At 46.5% G+C, this 18,384-nt stretch overlaps 1 protein-coding gene across 4 annotated transcripts in view; it reads right to left on the minus strand.

The window, feature by feature from the left end:
- The window catches only part of Kcnk2 (potassium two pore domain channel subfamily K member 2), a 200,359-nt gene that overhangs the window by 138,928 nt on the left and 43,047 nt on the right, over positions 1-18,384 (minus strand). Inside the window, exon 1 of one of the 4 annotated variants that reach the window (XM_031338429.1) lies at positions 2,519-2,711. The exons of 1 other annotated variant lie outside the window; for it this stretch is intronic. In XM_031338429.1, coding sequence (XP_031194289.1) covers positions 2,519-2,528 — 10 coding nt within the window. In that variant the 5' untranslated portion in view covers positions 2,529-2,711. Of the gene's footprint in view, positions 1-1,605; positions 2,497-2,518; positions 2,712-18,384 lie in introns of those variants that run through there. 2 more of the 4 variants (XM_031338438.1, XM_031338410.1) reach the window with 2 other exon arrangements.

Here is an 18,384-nt window from a genome sequence, read left to right on the forward strand (position 1 = left end):
CAGCCAAGATCACAAGAAGTCCTGACTTAGATGAAATCAGAGTGGGCGTGAGGACACAGCCTCCATTCCCAGCAGCAGCAGCGGCTCTGCGTGGAAACTCCAGGGTCAGCCTCAGCAGCCACCGACCTAAGTGAGGCTCAGCCCACCATCTACCAGGGTGACTGCCTCCCTTTCAGCCAATTCCCCTGTTCTGATTACGGCCTCGGAGAACAAGGCACTTTCAGTGTATCTACAAGGGCAATGACACTCAACATAAGCACTCAGCCAGGTGCTAGCTGTTTGGATTTTTAAGAGCTGTTAGAAGTGCTTACAGCAGTTAAAAAAATCACCATCACCTGTAGCCTCACAAGGACTCCCCACCCCCTTTCCGGCTCTCAGATTCTGACTCAAAAACCAAAATAGTCTAAAATTGAGCCCCCTCCAGAAGACCAAAAGAAAAACCTCAACAAACCAAAAAAAAAAAAAAAAAAAAAAAAAAAAAAAAAAAAAAAAAAAAAAAAAAAAAAAAAAAAAACAAACCATCACACCAGAGAAGCCCCACACCCCCTCCTTAGCAAAGGTCCCCACTCCCCAAGGTACCCTTTTCACCCTCAGACTGCTTTTTCATACAGAGAATTAGAAACCAGTGTTACTTGGCCCAGCCTGAAATCCCACCAAAATATTGTCATGATGCATTGGGGGGAGAGAAGGCAGACATGGTAATGTATTTTATTCTCTCCTCTCTCCTCTCCTCTCTCTTCTCTTCTCTCTCTCCCTCTCTCTCCCTCCCCCCTCTCTCTCTGCATGTGAGAGACCACAGTGTGTGTGTATGTGTGTATGTATATGACTACAGTGTGTGTATGTGTACGACCACAGTGTTTGTGACCATAGTGTGTGTGTGTGTGTGTGAGAGAGAGTTGGGCTGATAAATTTCCTGAAGGAGTTTAATTCTTTTGAGCTGTGTCCTTATATTTAATTAGCAGAAATAGATAATGCACAATTGGCAGACTTAATGGATAGAATCTACTGGAATAGACATTTTAAAAAACTAAACAACAACAACAACAACAACAACAACAACAACAAAAGCCTTTCCTGAACCCTGTCTAATCTAGACACTGGATTCCCAGCCTCTACTGTTTGGTGAGAGGTGAAGCCGGTCTTTCCACACACCCTTCACCCTATCACTACAGCTCCCCTCCCCCAATGTTCTCTTTAAGCTCCTTGTCTCTCCCGCCAGCCGTCAGTACCCCCAAAACGGCAGCAGAAAAAGCTTTTAATTCTATTTGCCCCAGTACCACTGCGTGTCCCCCATGCAATGGGCAACAAGTGTGATCAGGGCCACCGTGCAACCTGCTTGCGGGCTACTCTCTAGGGTTGACCCTCCTCTCTGGAAACTGTCTAAGCTGCGCCAAACCAACACCCGAGGGAGGCAGACGCAAAAACCCCAGGCACCAGCGGAAAAGCGCAAGACGGAGCCAGGAATGTATCCGGGCTGGGGTTGAGGTCACCAAGCCCGAATCACATCCAACCCACAGAATGGAGAGGAAGATGAGGAGCTAGGGGACCTGCACTGCCCTCCCGGGAGAGCGTGCGCGAGCCAGGATGGATGCCCAGGGGTCTCACCTCCTGCAGTATAGCCGGGTCTCTCCCGCGAGGCGCTGGCAAGCATGAGGCATGCAGCATTCAAAATGTTTGTTTGTTTGTTTTAACACAGACTTGATGCTTTTTTCTTTTCTTTCTCTCTCTTTTCTTTTCTTTCCTTTTCTCTTTCTCTTTCTTTTCTTTCTTTCTCTCTCTCTCTTTTTTATTTTTTTACCAACACGCCATTGTACTCACTCCTTATTCCAAGACGGGCTGCGCGCTCCGAGCTGCACAGGCAGGCATTTTCCCCGGCTTTGTTTTACAAGGTGGGGAGAGCGGGGCTGGAGGCGGGAGGGGTATGGGGGGGGAGCGTGAGAAGAAACGAAATCGCGGGAAGGAGGGGACACCAGCGGCGGCAGGCTGGGCAGAGGGCGAGGCCGAGGCCAAGTTGGGCTCGGACGACGACGCCCCCGCGCGCGTTGGGTCACCCCGATTGCGTGGCCGCCTGGGGTCCCGCGCGGGCCCTGAGTGCGCTCGGCCCGTGGCTCCGTGCGCTCAGCTGGCCGTTCGGCTCTGCCCCGGGGCTCGGCGAGGGGGTGATCTCTGCAGCCCGCGCGGCCGAGCACCCGGGTGTCTTTGTGCCGCGGCCCCGTGCAGCCCCTCTCCGCATGTCTTTGTGCGGCGCCCCGCCTGGCTCGAGCCCCGCCGGGCGCCCGCAAGGTGGGGGTGTGGCCCGGGGTGGCCCGCCTGGCCCGTAGCTCCACTCTCCCCTCGCCTCGCCGCTCTTCCCTCCTTTCCGAACTCCCTCCTCCTGCTCCTGCGGTGTCCCCGCCCGGGCTCGCCTCCCCGCACACCCCTCCCAGCCCTACGCGCGTCCGCGTCGCCCCAGCTGCCAATGCGTCCTCCCCGCAGCGCCCTCCGCCTGCCTCCCGCTCGGGAGCAGCTCAAGCCTCACCTGCACCCATCACCCAGCGTCCCCCTGCCACCTCTTGCTCTAGCTGTCATGCATGCATCTTCCATGCTTTCCCGAGTCCGGGTGTCAAGAGAGACCCCAGATCCCTACAGGTGAGTTATCTTCCTCGCTAGCGCCCCTCCACCCGGATGGTATAGACACCATCCCGCTGCCTTGGGAGCCTCAGAGTGGGGACTGCAAGAAGATGATGCCAGCTCTTCCAGACGACACTGGGGAAGGCTTAAGGAATAGTCAGTCCTGGGGCTGCTTGATTTGGGCCTGGAGTTCCTGAATCAGAAAGGGACGGGATGGCTGAGTCAGGGAATGGAGGGAAACAGACTACATTCTCTGGAACAACCTGCCACCCCCATCCCGAGGCTGACACTAAGGATGCCGAATGCTGTGGGTGTGGGCAGATTTTGTGGGGCGGAGAGACAGCAGCCCTCAGGCCGAACTTGTTCGCCAGCCCCTCCCCAACACTCTTGGAGAACCCCAGCTTGGGCAGTTCTGGCCAGACACCTGGAAGGCAGCTTCTGCACTGTTGGTGACAAGGACTGATTTGGAACAGAACTGGCCTAGAAAGGGGCAGGAGATTGGATGCTGCCTTCGCTCAACATGGAAGAACTTTAAAACTGCCTCCCTCTCCAGCTTTGCCAGCAGCAACTCCCAGCTGACCACCTCCTTCTGCGCCTCCCCCCACCCCCAACACACATATGCACCTTGCACACAGTCAGTGTTTTCCCAGGTATATGGAGGAAGCCACAAACACAGCCTTGGCTGTAACGTGAACCTCCTAAGTCTTTTACAAGACTCTCCAACATCAATGATTTTTTTTTTTTTTTTTTTGGTGGTTGTTGTTCTATTTTTGACTGCAGAATAATCCCAGCACCTGTTCTGTCTGTAGAAATAAAGCATCCATCTTGCTCCAATTTCAGCACGTTTTGTCTTGACTTCTGGTCTCAGAAGTAATGTAAGTCATTTAAAAAACATGACTCTGATCTCACTCCCAGACTTAGACCCTCCCAGAGCTTCTAGGTCATAGGTCATAGGTCATGCTGTTGCTCCATCCCATTGGCTCATTTCACTGCAGGCCTGTCTGGACCCTGTGGCCAGATTCTCCCAACAGAGACACACAGACACAGACACACACACACACACAGACTCACACACACACACACAGACACACAGACACACACATACACAGACACACATACACACAGACACACACACAGACACACACACACACAGACACACAGACACACACATACACAGACACACATACACACATACACACACACACAGACACACACACAGACACACACAGACTCACACACACACAGACACACACATACACACACACAGACACAGACACACACATACACAGACACACATACACACATACACAGACACACACAGACACACACACAGACACACACACAGACTCACACACACACAGACACACACACACATATACACAGACACACATACACACAGACACACACACACACACACCCCTTATAGGACTAAAGGATTGCTCCAGTAGTGTTCTGTGTCCTGAAGCTTCCTGTACACAGGAGTACTTGCCCAGGGGATTGATTTTAGAGGCTTGGCTCACACAACTCCTAAATCTTGCAAATCCCTCTGGAATCCCAGAGCAGTTACAGCACACGGGAAGCTGGAGGCACAATTTCATCGACTCCAGGAAGTCTCTCCGGCTTCTGTGTGGGTGACGCCCACCTACATGTCTAGAGTACTCTTGAGCTAACTCTGCAGATAAAATGTCTTCACATCAGCCCTTTGATTACAGACTAGCGTTCACCAAGAACTGCCATGCTGGGTGAAACTTCTGGAGAGTCCCAGTCCACCATCCTATCATTTGTTTTTCCTGATGTCACCCTTGTCCCAGACTATCCTGTGGGCTCTGGGGGAAGCTGACACCATGTCCCATAATGCCCAGGACTAGGGAGGCGTGCTGAGTTCAAGGAGAGCTGACAATGAAAATATCAGCATTCTCCTCTCCTCCTTGACCCCCCCCCCCAAGCATCCTGAACAATGTTGCCCAACTTATATAAGGAATGTCGCAAATTCTCCAACTTGAAATCAAGTTTCCCTATATGCCATTTTGTTGCCAGGATGTAATGACCCCAGACTATCTGTCCTTCCTTTCGCTCAGTTTCTTCACCTCCCTTCCTTTCTTTGCTTTCCCTAATTTGTTCAAAACCTCTGTGTGACTCGCAAAAGAGCTTTGGCTTTCCCACTTTCAACACAGCCTTTCTTTATCAGTACCTCTTTTGTTTCTGTCATAAAAACGCCATGAACCAGAAGCAACTTATTGAAGGGAGGGTTTATTTGGGCTTATGGTTCCAGGAGGTTAAAGTCCATCATGGCAGAGAAACATGGCAGCAAGCAACGGAGGTGGCACCTGGAGCAGGAAGCTCGGAGTCTTCATCCTCTGTCACAGCGGGATGTAGAGACAGAGGAAACAAAAAGGAAGCATACAAGTCTAAACTCAAAGCCTGCCCCAGTGATCCACTTCCTCCAGCAAAGCCTCTCCGAACAGCGCCACCTGCTGGGGACCAGGTGTTGAGAAACTCAAGCCTATGGGGGGCTTTTCCGGTGAGAAACACAACAGCCTCATGCCTGCTCCCTGGTAGGTTTCAGTGCCTGATGGCCGTTCCACACAGGAAGGGCTTCTTGTGAAGCTCGTATCACCGAGGCCCACTGCCAGCGCAGCAGCTTGCCTTTGCTTGAGACCAACGTGTCTGCTATACTGACTATGGTTCTGGAAGGGACAACCCAGCCTGTCCTCCGAGATTTCACAAGCAAGTAAGATATAAGGTGAGGAGTGACTCCCTGAAGACAAGTTCTGCTGTGCTCAGAAAGCAAAGTTGCTGATGTCCCCGCCTACGGAAGTTCCTCTCCTTACGGCTTCTTGTGTCTGCAACTGAATGAGCAAACGTGAAACCAGACTAAGCCCATATGCTAGACTTATGGAGGATTTAACATTAACCCTCCGTGTATTACCCCAGGCCATATTTATTATAGAAGAATATCCTAAAGTACAAACAGTGCCTTCCCGTCAGATTCAAAATTCGGTAAGGTGCTCAAGGATTTCCTACATTTCCTAACCTATGAGCTGGCACTTGGACTTCCTTCATGAGTGGCCTTTCAGTCACTTCTCCCCAGGGCCTTGCACCAATGGCCTCTTCTCCACAAAGGATTGATCCCTTCCCACTCTGCAACAGCATGAAACTTTTGAAAGTAAAATATGGTGAGTTGAAACCCTAGACACTCTCTTCTTTCCTGAAGCCTTCAGCATTTAGGTCACAACGTGAAAGGTGGCTCAGGGCCAGGCATATCCTTGATTTATCAAAAAAAAAAAAAAAAAAAAAAAGAGGAGGAGAAAGATGGAGAAGAGAGGGGATGTGGAAGAAGAAGGAGGGGAGGAAAGAACAGAGGGAGGGGAGTAGGGAAGAGAAGAGGACGGCAGCATAGACAACCAGCACTAAGGGTTCACCATGAGCCGGGTGTACTGAAGACCCCGGGCAATTTAACCCACATAAGAACCACATGAGTGAAACAACAGGGTTCTCAGCCTTAGAGAATCCAAGACTCTGCCCTGAATAACGTGGGCCAGTGAGAGCACTGTGAGCTAACAGAGGGACTGTGCCACAGTTCTTTCTGCAGTTCAGCCACCAGCTGAATTCCAGGTTTTTTTTTTTTTTGAGTGTGTCCTACCCACATCTCCCTCACTAGTAGCCTTCACAGTTCTCCCAGTATTCGGACTGTGCCTGCCCCCTTTCCTACCCAATACAACTTAACACTCGCCAGGCAGTGGTGGCGCACATCTTTAATCCCAGCACTTGGGAGGCAGAGACAGGCGGATTTCTGAGTTCGAGGCCAGCCTGGTCTACAGAGTGAGTTTCAGGATAGCCAGGGCTACACAGAGAAACCCTGTCTTCCCACTTCAAATTAAGAAAAATGATCCTTCACAACTTAACACTCACCCATCTGACCTCTGCTAAAACACTCACCCTCTTCAGAAAAGCCCACTGCCTCCCAGGCAAGTTCAGCTGACCGCCCCCACCCCCACCCCCAGCACAGCATCTTAAACCGCAGCTCTTGCATCCTTCCTTGCTGCTTCACTGACATTAAATATTTATCCAGACTGTCTTTTGTTACTAACAGAGAAAAAAAAACTGTGGGTGACTAAAAACAATAGATCTCTGCAGAGCAGAGATCAGAAATCAAGGTGCCCCAGGTCTTGCTCCCTCATGCCTCCCCAGGGTAAGTTCTGTCAGATGCCAGCTCCTGCACTTGGCTGAAATCCATGGTAATTCTTGGCCCAGAGACAGCACCCCGGTACCCTGGGCACTGTATCCTGGTCTTTCTTCATGGCATATGCGCCCTCTGAGTGACCAGTCTCCAAATCCACACTTTCCCCCTTTAAAGGATACCAGTAGTAGTTGAGGCTACTCTAATGACCTTGTCTTAACTGCTTTAACAAATACCAGATTTCCCAGCGAGGTCATATTCCAAGGTGCTGTTGATATTAAGATTTTACTCATTTTCCCCAAAAATTGATTGTGTAGAAATACAATTCAGCCTATAACCATGTCTCCAAGACCCCAATAAATAAAGAGACCTCAGCATGTTTTTCCACCGCACAATAGCTTACACATAGTAAGTACAAAAATCCATGCTTATCCCATGAGACAGAGCCCATGAGAGGCATGACTGACTGAGAGCTCAGCCATCAATTAGGAGTCCGGATCTCAAAGCCCACGGCATCACAGAGGTACCAAGTGCATATGAAGTGTGCATCAGGAATGGAGCAAACATTTCAGTAAGCTTTAATTGCTTCCTGACAGAAGGAAACACTGGCCCCATGTCTGAGACCTACTGAATAGTTTAGAAGCCGGGCTTTCAAATTATTTTAGAAATTATTCTAATTTTCAAATTGAGTAAAAACAGATTAAGAAAATGAACAATTACTGGAAAAACAAAAGAAAAGAAAGAAAATAAAATAAAAGCATCTACAGGCTAAACATGGTCATGATGACCCCTGACCACAGTCTTTATATTAGCACAGCTTCAAATGTTGTAGACATGGGGAGGGCTACAATAAAATGTGATTGTTCGATGAGTTTCATCTCGTTTTGATTGCTCTCTCACAGGGCTAGTACCCTGACAGCTCTCCCTTCTCTAGTCTAAATTTCAAGAGTTGTCAGGAAAAACAGAGCCTTCAAAATAAGTGATAGTTTACTCTGATGTTTGGAAAAATCAACAATAGACTCAAAAGTTCCTAATAAACACAGACAGAGTAGGATCCAGCACTGTAGAGACAGTGTACCCTCAAATCACCTCATGCCTAGCCCCGATTGGTTCCTTCTCTGTGGTTCCTGGTTAGGTCACTGAGGTCATGAGCCTCCTCTGACTGATTATGACAAATGCCAGAGATAGGTCAACCTATAAAGAGATAAGGTTTACTTTCGGCTCCAGCACTGGAAGGTTTCCATCTCGTACAGACGGGCTCTTTTCCTTTGGGCCGCCAGCAAGAGTGCAGTGTGGTAGCAGGACACACAGACAAAAGCCATTCGCCCCACAGAAACAGAGCCCTCGCACTCCAAGCAAAGACGCGCCTCTAAAAGACAGAAGACCTCCAGGAATGTGTCACCATCTTCAAACAGCAGGGAGCCAGCATTTCTTTTGTGAGTATGGTGGGGTGGGGCTGATAATGAATGGTTATCAATCTAATTTAAAATTTCCAGATCCGAGCACTAGCAAGTCATTGTCTATGGGATCAACCTTCTTCTAGTACGTTGGGTTCCTCTTCTAGAAGCACCACCTACTGAGAGAAATTAACAGAAGCAGCAAGCCACCCAAACCACGTGCCTAAGCATTTCCTCAAGGGTCAAAGTCACCAACTTACTCCTTCTGCAGGTTCCAGAATTCATCTGCCTTCTCTGAAAGGATGAGCAGGCCCTTCTCAGGAAACTGGCAATGCTCAGCTGATGAAGTTGCCTCCTCTGTTATATTTTTCTCCCAAATTCCTGCTTAATCCCTGAGCACTTTTTTTCCACACTGATGTTTGTGATGGAGCTGTATAGCTAGCCCTACAGCCGCCTGCTTTGGGAGCCAAGGGAAGAAGGCTAGCTACCCTGGAATGTTCTCGTGTTGCTTCTACACTCTTCAGGGAAATGGTGTCCGAAGGGAAGAGGGCTTGGTGATACAGAGGGCACCCTGACCTTTCCTAAGCAGCCACTCAAGATGGAAAGCTCCTTCCCCACGGTCTGCTTCTGTGGGACAATGGACATGATTTGGTAATGAGCCAGTAAGAGTGTTGATTCCAGGTAGTCACAAGCTTTTCTCAGTCCATGTGAGAATCACAAGACGTGTCAACATCACACTCAAACTAACACAGCTAATTATGTAAATATGCCTATGGAGTGTCCCAACAGCCACCAAAAGGCTACTTGGACCAACCCAGCAATTCCTATATTACAAAATGCCAGAACTCTGACAGAAGCAAGGGCCATCTGGAGGAAGGTGGAATTGAGCCTCAGGTTCCTGTGACATACACTTCTTCAGATATTAGGAGATGAAAAACCCATTTCAAAACTCTAGGTTAGACTATTAATTATTTAGATTTCTTGAAACATCCACCTCGCTACACATTATGAATAAACTTTTTTGTGTGTGAAGTTATCCATGAGCTCATCTCTGGTGAAGTTGATCATATTTATTATATGCTGAAATACACTTATGGAAAATTTTACCTTATGTAGACTCCTCTTCATGTTTGTCTTTCTTTGCTCAAACAAACACTAATGGGACAGCTAAGGGCCAGTATCTCACCTGAGTTCTTTTTGATTTCTAAGCAACCCTAACACATATTTGAGTATTTTCTGTATTTCTATCATTATTTTATTGTATATGTATATTTACCTGCATATCTGTCTGGATACCTCATGCATGTGGTGTCCACAGAGGCCAGAAGGGTGTTGGGTCCCCTGAAACTGGAGTTATGAATGGTTGTGAGCCATTATGTTGGTGCTAGCAATTGAAGCTGGGTCCTCTGCAGGAACAGCCAGTGCTTTGAACCAGTGAACAAGCTCTCTAGCCCCTATGTTTTACTTATAGAATGAATGGTAACACCACACAAAACCCAGCTCTTCTCATGTCCAAATGATGCACTCCATCATGACTAGGTGTGATGGTTTGTATATACTTGCCCCAGGGAGCAGCACTATTTGGAGGTGTGGCCCTGTTGGAGTGGTGTGGCCCTGTTGGAGTAAGTGTGGCTTTTTGGAGGATGTGTGTTACTGTGGATGTGGGCATAAGACCCTCATCCTAACTGCCTGGAAATCAGTCTTCCACTAGCAGCCTTCAGATGAAGATGTAGAACTCTCAGCTCCTCCCCCACCATTCCTGCCTAGATACTGCCATGCTCCTGCCTCGATGATAATGGACTGAACCTCTGAACCTGTAAGCCAGCCCCAATTAAATGTTGTCCTTATAAGAGTTGCCTTGGTCATGGTGTCTGTTCACAGCAGTAAAACTCTAACTAAGACAACAGGTTTATTATCAACAAACATAAACTTATTACTTTTGAGACACAGGAGATCTGTGTATTTCTCCCACTCTTGATTCTCACAGGAGATTTGGATAAGAGATTCATGTGAGCCAGCACAGCCCGCCGGATGAAGATGCTACACCTTCTAGATTCCTGTCCAGGTCCAGTCACTTCTCACCCGGGCCTTAGTTTTCTCATCTGAGGAAGGGAAGTGAAAAGTGTACCATCATCAATGTGTCAGTGAGCCTGAGGGAGGACACACTTGAAGATGTGCTTTGAATAGTGACCGAACGATTGCAAGAACCTGGAAAACTGCAGCCATGGCTGTGACTGTCACAGACAGCCGTGCTCCAAGAAAGGGGAAGGGAAAGATCCCTTCTGAGATAAGGGAAGCAGAAAGGAGGAAGCCACTCACTTATGTTCCAGAAAGATCCAACAACTGTGTGTGCGCGCGCGCGCGCGTGTGTGTGTGTGTGTGTGTGTGTGTGTGTGTGTGTGGTGTGTGTATGTGTGTGTGTAGTGTGTGTATGTGGTGTGTGTGTGTATGTGGTGTGTGTGTGTGTAGTGTGTGTATGTGGTGTGTGTGTATGTGTGTATGTGTGTGGTGTGTGTGTATGTGTGTGTGTAGTGTGTGTATGTGGTGTGTGTGTGTATGTGGTGTGTGTGTGTGTAGTGTGTGTATGTGGTGTGTGTGTATGTGGTGTGTGTGTGTGTATGTGTGTGCGTGGTGTGTGTGTATGTGGTGTGTGTATGTGTATGTAGTGCGTGTGTGTATGTGGTGTGTGTGTGTGTGTGTGTGCATGTGCGTGGTATGTGTGTACGTGTATGTGGTGTGTGTGTGTATGTGTTTGTGCATGTGTGTGGTATGTGTGTATGTGTATGTGGTGTGTGTGTATGTGTGTGTGCGTGTGTGTGTATGTGGTGTGTGTGTGTATGTGTATGTGGTGTGTGTGTATGTGTGGTGTGTGTGTATGTGTGTATGTATGTGGTGTGTGTGTATGTATGTAGGGTGTGTGTGTGTGTGGTGTGTGTGTGTATGTGGTGTGTGTGTGTATGTGTATGTGGTGTGTGTGTATGTGTGTGTGTGTGGTGTGTGTGTATGTAGTGTGTGTATGTATGTGTGTGTACATGTGTATGTGGTGTGTGTATGTGTGGTGTGTGTATGTGTGTATGTATGTGGTGTGTGTATGTATGTGGTGTGTGTGTGTGTATGTGGTGTGTGGGTGTGTGTATGTGGTGTGTGTGTGTGTGTGTGTATGTGGTGTGTGTGTGTATGTGGTGTGTGTGTGTATGTGGTGTGTGGGTGTGTGTATGTGGTCTGTGTGTGTGTGTGTGTGTGTGTGTGTGTGTGGTATGTGTGTGTGTGTGCTTTTAGAAACCAAATGAACAGCTTGAAACAGGATGTAATCTGAGAGCCCGTGGGAGGGAGCCAAACTCACCCGTGTTCTGGAGAAAAGAGGACTGTTAAACCCAACTCGCTTCTGCCTAGTGTGAAGGCCTTAGCGGGAGGCAGCACAGGTGGGTGGGTACCAGTCAGCACTGTCAGAAAGAGTATGGGTGGGCTGCAGGGGGATCTCAGAAATAAAGAGAAGGAACTAGAATGGTCACCCCAGCATCTACCATGCACTCAATAAAGTTCCCCTTTGCTGTGTCCCCCAGGGTTTGAGCTGTACCTCTGAGATACACCTTACCCTCTCTCTATTCAGCTTCTTTTCAGTCTCCTTGAAAATCACAGTTGTTTTGACAGATGTCCTCTTTTTCTTCCTATTAAAGTTGTCCTCTGGACACAGGTAAAAATCTTTTCCACAAGCTGGGTTCTGGTTAAAATAAAATTTGTCTAACTATAGTTTGCTGGTTGCTAAGAGAACCAATGTATGTGATAACATATAAACACAGTAAGGACCCTGGAGAGGGTATGGGCCCCCAGCCAGCAGGTGTACCATGCACCTAGCACCGTGACTCATACGGTGAACAGGTTTACCAGGAATCTCGCTCCTGTCCTTAGCACCGTAGTGCCGCACTCGGCTCATTTTAATTAATACTGAGTTGTCAAATATTTACTGAACTATTTTTAACCATTGGTGGAAATCTGTTAGCCACTAAGGGTAGCTATGAATACAGTCTCATGATCTTTTTTCTTTTCTTCCTGTTCTTTCTATATTTACTCCCAGCAGTGGAATGCTAAATTTTGTGGTGGTTTTTCTTTGGATGGATATTGGGTGGAAAAAAAAAAAGAAGAAACTTGCTTGGCATTTTCCATTGATATTTTCTCAGGAAGGGGTGCCAAGGCTGCATTGCTCAGATTCCAAACTGACTCCCAGTGTTCTTGGTAATGAGCTGCCCTGTGTTTGTTTTGTTTTGTTTATTGGAGTCGTGACTGTCATTTTGGGATACGGCATTATATTCTCCACATGTACTAACTGCATGACAGACAGTTGGCCTTAACCGCAGCTATCTTTCCTGGAGCCCCTGAACTTGAGTATTGCATTTGGAGTTTTAAAAAGTGTCTCTGCTGGTGTTCTATTGCTGTGAAAAGACACCGTGATCACACCAGCTCTTACCAAGGAAAGCCTTTCACTGGAGCTGGCTTTCATTTTGGAAGGTTCGGCCCATTATGATCATGGTGGGAGCAATGGCAGAGTGCAAGCAGACATGGTGCCGGAGAAGGAGCTGAGAGTTCTACATCTGTATACACAGGCAGCAGGGCAAGAACTGGGCTTGGTTTGGGTGTTTGAAACCTCAAAACCTGTCCGCGGTGACACACTTCCTCCAACAAGGCCATACCTCCAAGTCCTCCTCAAGTCCTGCCGCTAACATATATGAGCCTATAGGGTCGTTCTTACTCAAACCACCACAGAAGCTCTTGACTACACCCCATAGAATACTGTAAGCATTTGATAAAAAATGCATTCATTGTCTCTGTTTACATAGGATGGCCCTAAATGCTTCAGGGAATGGATGGTGAACCCATAAAACCTGTTAGTTGTCATGGCAGAACTATGTACGTTTCCATGAAAAACCCATACTGAAGCCCAGGAACGGACTGGAAGGGACCATGCAAGAAACACATCCTATAGTGTGCATCGTTTGTTCAAATAAATGCACAGGACACTGACCAGCTGTGCTTTGAAGGACTGATTTTAAAAATCACTTTGTTTGTGGTTAGTTGAAATGCTAAATATGAATGTGTGTGTGTGTGTGTGTGTGTGTGTGTGTGTGTGTGTTATATGTGGAGGTCAAAGGACAACTGTGGGAGTCTATTCTGTCCTCCTAACATGTGAGTTCTGGAACCCAAACTCAGGTCATCAGGCTTAGTGGCAAGCACCCTTCCTTGCCTAAGAGACATCTTGTCAGCACCCATAAATGATGTTTTTTTAAATCAGCAACTATGACACTTCAGCCATTAATCTGGTTTACATTGGCTCAAAGTCTTCTAGAAAAACATTACCATGGCTTCAATTATTGTGTTTAGAAAACATAATATAAAACATGATTCTCACTATCTTGATGCCCCAAAGGTCTGCTAATCTCCCTTTCTCCTTCTTGAGAGTGATTTGTTCCGAGTAAGGACTTTCTACTCCATTATCCTCAGTGTCCAACATGATAAATTAATTCTCAGTGAGTTCTTGTTGAAATAAACTCAACTATTTTAAGGGTCTCAAAGACTTGAGTATCAATCAATGGGTGAAAAAAATGTGGCAACCAGACACCATAGAGTATTATTTGGACATAAAAGTAACGACATTCAGTTGTTTGAAGCAGCTTGAATGAAACTGGAAAACGGGACATAATCTTGTGGGTTGTAAGTTGTTATATGTTTCAGAAGTATAAAGGAAATGAACTGGAATGTGACCATAAATTTGGGTTTTTAGTTCCAGACATTTTCCAGATTTGCCACAAGTTTATTTACTTGTTTGTTTGTTTGTTTGTCTCCTTGCAAAAAAATATACAACCAGAATTTCAGTTGAGCCCAGTTTACCTTCTCCTTTCTTCTTTCCTATCCCTCTCATGGAGATGATATCCTCCTGTGTGTATGCAGATACAAAAATATGACGTGTTTTTACATTTATGTAAGTTACATTCTGATATACCAATTCTCTTCAACTTACTATTTCACTAAACATTTATATCATTAGGATTCATCCGTGTGGTAGAATATGGAACTTTCTTAGAATGCTACATTTTTTCCCTGTTCAAAACTGAAGCAAAACTATTTCCTATAAAATACTTGTATTAACTGTTTATATTAATGTGATACAATGTACAGAAAGCAACGTGGAGAACAGGTTCTTTTAAGTTTGACATTCCAGAAGGATAGAGCCCATTGTGGCCAGAAAGACACCATAGGAGCCAAAGAAAACATGGGAACAAGAATAGGAAACTAGTCCATCAAATTGTGTCTGGGCTCAGGAAGCAGGAGAGAACAAATGCCCTCTGCATCCCGGAAGTGACGTGCTTCCTGCTCTCCCCATCCAGGAAGTGACGTGCTTCCTGCCCTCCCCATCCAGGAAGTGACGTGTTTCCTGCCCTCCCCGTCTCGGAAGTGACACACTTCCTGCCATATCCTCCCAGACAGTGCTACAACTGGGAACCAAGCATCCAAGCCCATGAGCCTGCGGGGGACACTTCATCTTCAAACTCCACACTATAACTTGCCCTAAGGTTAGGAAAATAAAGTATATCTGTTGGAACAGAGGCAAAGAAAGGGACAACAGGACACCTCTTCATACAATCAGATCCTTTTGGTTAGCTCGCTATACTGATTTCTCTATGAAAGCTGGAGACCTGGGTTAGAGCTGGGGATGAGAGAGACTTGACCTGTCCACACGGGTCCATGGAATCTTCTTTAAGAGCCCAATGTTAACAGGAGCCACACTTTGTCTGAGCACTGGCAGGGATGGATTGCATGGATCCTTTTCAAAATTTCAAGATGCCTCCCTTCTTTCATCCCAACTGTTCCTTGCAAAAGCATTGACATTGCTCACAGCAGACTGAGTTGTGCAAAATGGCTGGAGTGACATGTTTGGATTTTGTCAACAAATATAGATGGAAGTTAGGGACCTGAGAAAGACTTGATAGTGTTGTGGCAGGAAGTATTCGTGAACCCCAAAGACCACCAAGGAGCCATTTCTGATGTAATAGCATTAGGGTCTCTTTATTACAATCTCAGGCTTGGGCTCTCCACCAAGCCTGACAAGGCAGGACAGGAAGGGAAGGCAGAGCCGCCCAGAATCCTCAGCAGGACAAGGTTTATAGGAAAATAGGAGCAAGTGAGAGGGTGAGGGAGGGGTGTCCAGTCTGGCAAGCATCTAATACAATGACTATAGGCCCAACAGGTGGGTGCTCTGAAGCAAGACCATATGCAATTAGAAATGGTCTGAAAGTACATCTGAAACAATCAGACTAATCCATTAACTGTGGCTAGGAAATAGCTAGGGAGTAACTCTGGCCAAGGACAAGCTATGAGGTCCTTTCTGGTACGGGGGTGCATCTTGAGTTCTGCAGCAGGTCAAGTTCTCAGGCTTTTGTTTTTTTTTCTTTAAGATGGAGGCTGGTCCCAAGATGGAGTAGGTTTGGCCTCTCGTTCCCCACTTTCTCTGGTAACTAGAAGGCCCAATCATGGGACTTCCTGAAGTTTATCTAATCTCTTAAAAACAGTAACAGGGCTATGTCCTTATGACTCAATTAACTCAGGCCTCTCAGGTCATTTTATTAGCAAGTTCCAAAACAAAACAAAACAAACAAACAAACAAACAAAAAACCCAACACTTGTCTAGACAAATTTCCTTTTCCTATTTGACTCCTGGATGACAATTATGATGTTTGCTATGAAACTAAAACCTTAGCAAGCATCTCGTTAGGGATTCTATTGCTGGGATGAAACACTATGGCCACAAGCAACTTGGGAAGGAAAGGGTTTACTTAAGCTCTACTTAAGCCAGACTCTATAACTGAGGCTTGGGGCAGGAACCCAAGCAGAGCAGGAACCTTGTAATAATCGAAGCAGCAGTCATGGAGGAGTTCTGTGGATGACATGCTCCCATGGAGGCTCTACCTGTTCTCCTATACAACTTAGGACCACAAGCTCAGAGGTGGCTGAGTCAAGCACTTCCATATCAATCAAGAAAATGCCCTATAGACTTACCTACAGGGAATCGGGTCGAATTGGATCGAGGGATTCTCTCTGTCAAGGTTCCTCTTTCCACATGATGCTAGTTTGTGTCCAGTTGACAAAATAAGACAATAAAAACTAAGCAGGACAACACAGCATAATCTACCGCCATTATGGGTATGGTCACTATGAGGAAAGTCATACTGGTTCTAGGATCCTAAATAATTCAGCAAATATATCTTATTATTACCTGGCTTATGTGATGTCCCTTTCTTGATTTTCTTCAGTCTTTCTGAAAATACAGCTAAAGTTAAAGCCATATCATATCAAAGGTTCTTTGGGAAAGATAATGAAGAGACAAGCTTTTCTGCACCTCTAGGTTGCAAGTACATGGACCTGAAGACTCCTACGCAACAGAATCCAAACTTAAAGAAAGAATAAAATGGAAACCACAAAAATATGAGGAAATATATCTCAGAGCTTCCACAAATTAGAACTGTTCATAAATACCCATTACATTTTTTTTAAACGATCTTTACAGAAAAAAAAAAAAAAAGTAAATACTCACTGGAAATGGTTAGCTGAGTGTGTGGGAGGAGCAAACAAAGACCTGATTATATAACTCCTAATCGCCCCATTTAAACCTACTGTGAATAAGTACTATGTTGGAACGACTCAGCATTTTAAATCCTATATCATTTTTGCTTTCCAAAGATGCCTCAGATCCAGTAATAATCTTGCTTGTCCTTATTAATGCCGTTTGTATTTCTATGAATAAATACCTTGAATGACTTGGGAAGGAAGCCTAGGTGTGGGCCATAGTTTCAAAGAGTTCTGTCTGTGGTTGCTTGGCTCCAGCTTTCTGAGCCCATTGGAGGCAGAACATCATGGTAGCTGGAAGCTACCATGGATAGCAGGAAGTTTCCTTACCCCACATGGGTCAAAAAGCAGGATGAATAGGGAACACAAGAAGGAGTGAGATGCAGCCCCAAAGACACCCCTGAATGCCTACTTTATCCAAATAGGCCCCATCTCTCCCTTTCACCACCTCCCAATAAGGCCTTCATAGTGTGACTTCACGAGAGGTCAGTCTCCCGATTAGGTCAGAGCTCTTCTATCTAAGGTTCGATGGGAACCTCATCAGACACACCCAAGGGGGCTGCACCATCAATCCTAGGAATGTTTCTCTCTTTTCTTTTAAAGAAATATTTATTTATTTGATGTATGTGAGTACACTAGAGCTGTGTTCAGACACACCAGAAGAGGACATCGGATCCCACTACAGATGGTTGTGAGCCACCATGTGGTTGCTGGGAATTGAACTCAGGACCTCTGGAAGAGCAGTTAGTGTTCCTAACAGATGAGCTATCTCTCCAGCCCTTGGGATGTTTCTTACTCTATCAAAATGAGCTGTCATGTCATTGGAGAAAAGTCAGCTACTATTCAAAAACGTCACCACAACACGTTAACATCTCACAGAATCCAGAAATAAAGAGAGTGCTGTGGGAGGCGGGGTGGGGGGGATTGGCAGGAAGAGGAAATGCTTTTGCGGCTGAAGATGCAGAGGAATTTAGGTACAGATGATATCATTACACCAGATGGGGCTTGACTCTTAACTCTGCCCTCATGAAAGGTTTAACCTTGAGGGTGAAACAGTGACCTCATGTCCAGCCCCTGGAGCTTGTCCTCTTGAGTAGTCCTGACCCCTTCTTCCCCACCAGGGTCCAGCTGGGCCACAGCAGGCCAGGCACTACTGAGCTTTCTGCTGCCCACTCTAGTACAGGCCCGTGCTTGAGTGCTCACTCCTCCCGGAATCCTGAGCAAGTCCAAGCCTGCTGCAGTCATTCAGGGAAGAGCACGGTGCTCTCAACATGGATTCTGCAGCCTCAGCACCAACATGATAGATACAGCCATGCTCCCTGCCCCAGGACTTCAACAGTTTCATGTTCCTGAATTATACAAGGTCCAATCACGGATTGTCATGACTTGAATGGCTACAACTATTTTTTTTTTTAAGTGTACAGTGTTGATTCGGTCTAGCCATTCATGTTAAGACTGACTTTGTTTCCTACACAGAACTCATCTCCTCTCTTTAAATTAAAGCCCAGACGCTTATCTGTGTCTCAGGTCTCCAGCGTGGTGTTCTTATTCTCTAAGAGTAATTTGGCCTTTTAAACAGAC

The sequence above is a fragment of the Mastomys coucha genome, unplaced genomic scaffold, assembly GCF_008632895.1.
Source record: "Mastomys coucha isolate ucsf_1 unplaced genomic scaffold, UCSF_Mcou_1 pScaffold1, whole genome shotgun sequence".
In the NCBI taxonomy this organism is placed as follows: Eukaryota; Metazoa; Chordata; class Mammalia; order Rodentia; family Muridae; genus Mastomys; species Mastomys coucha.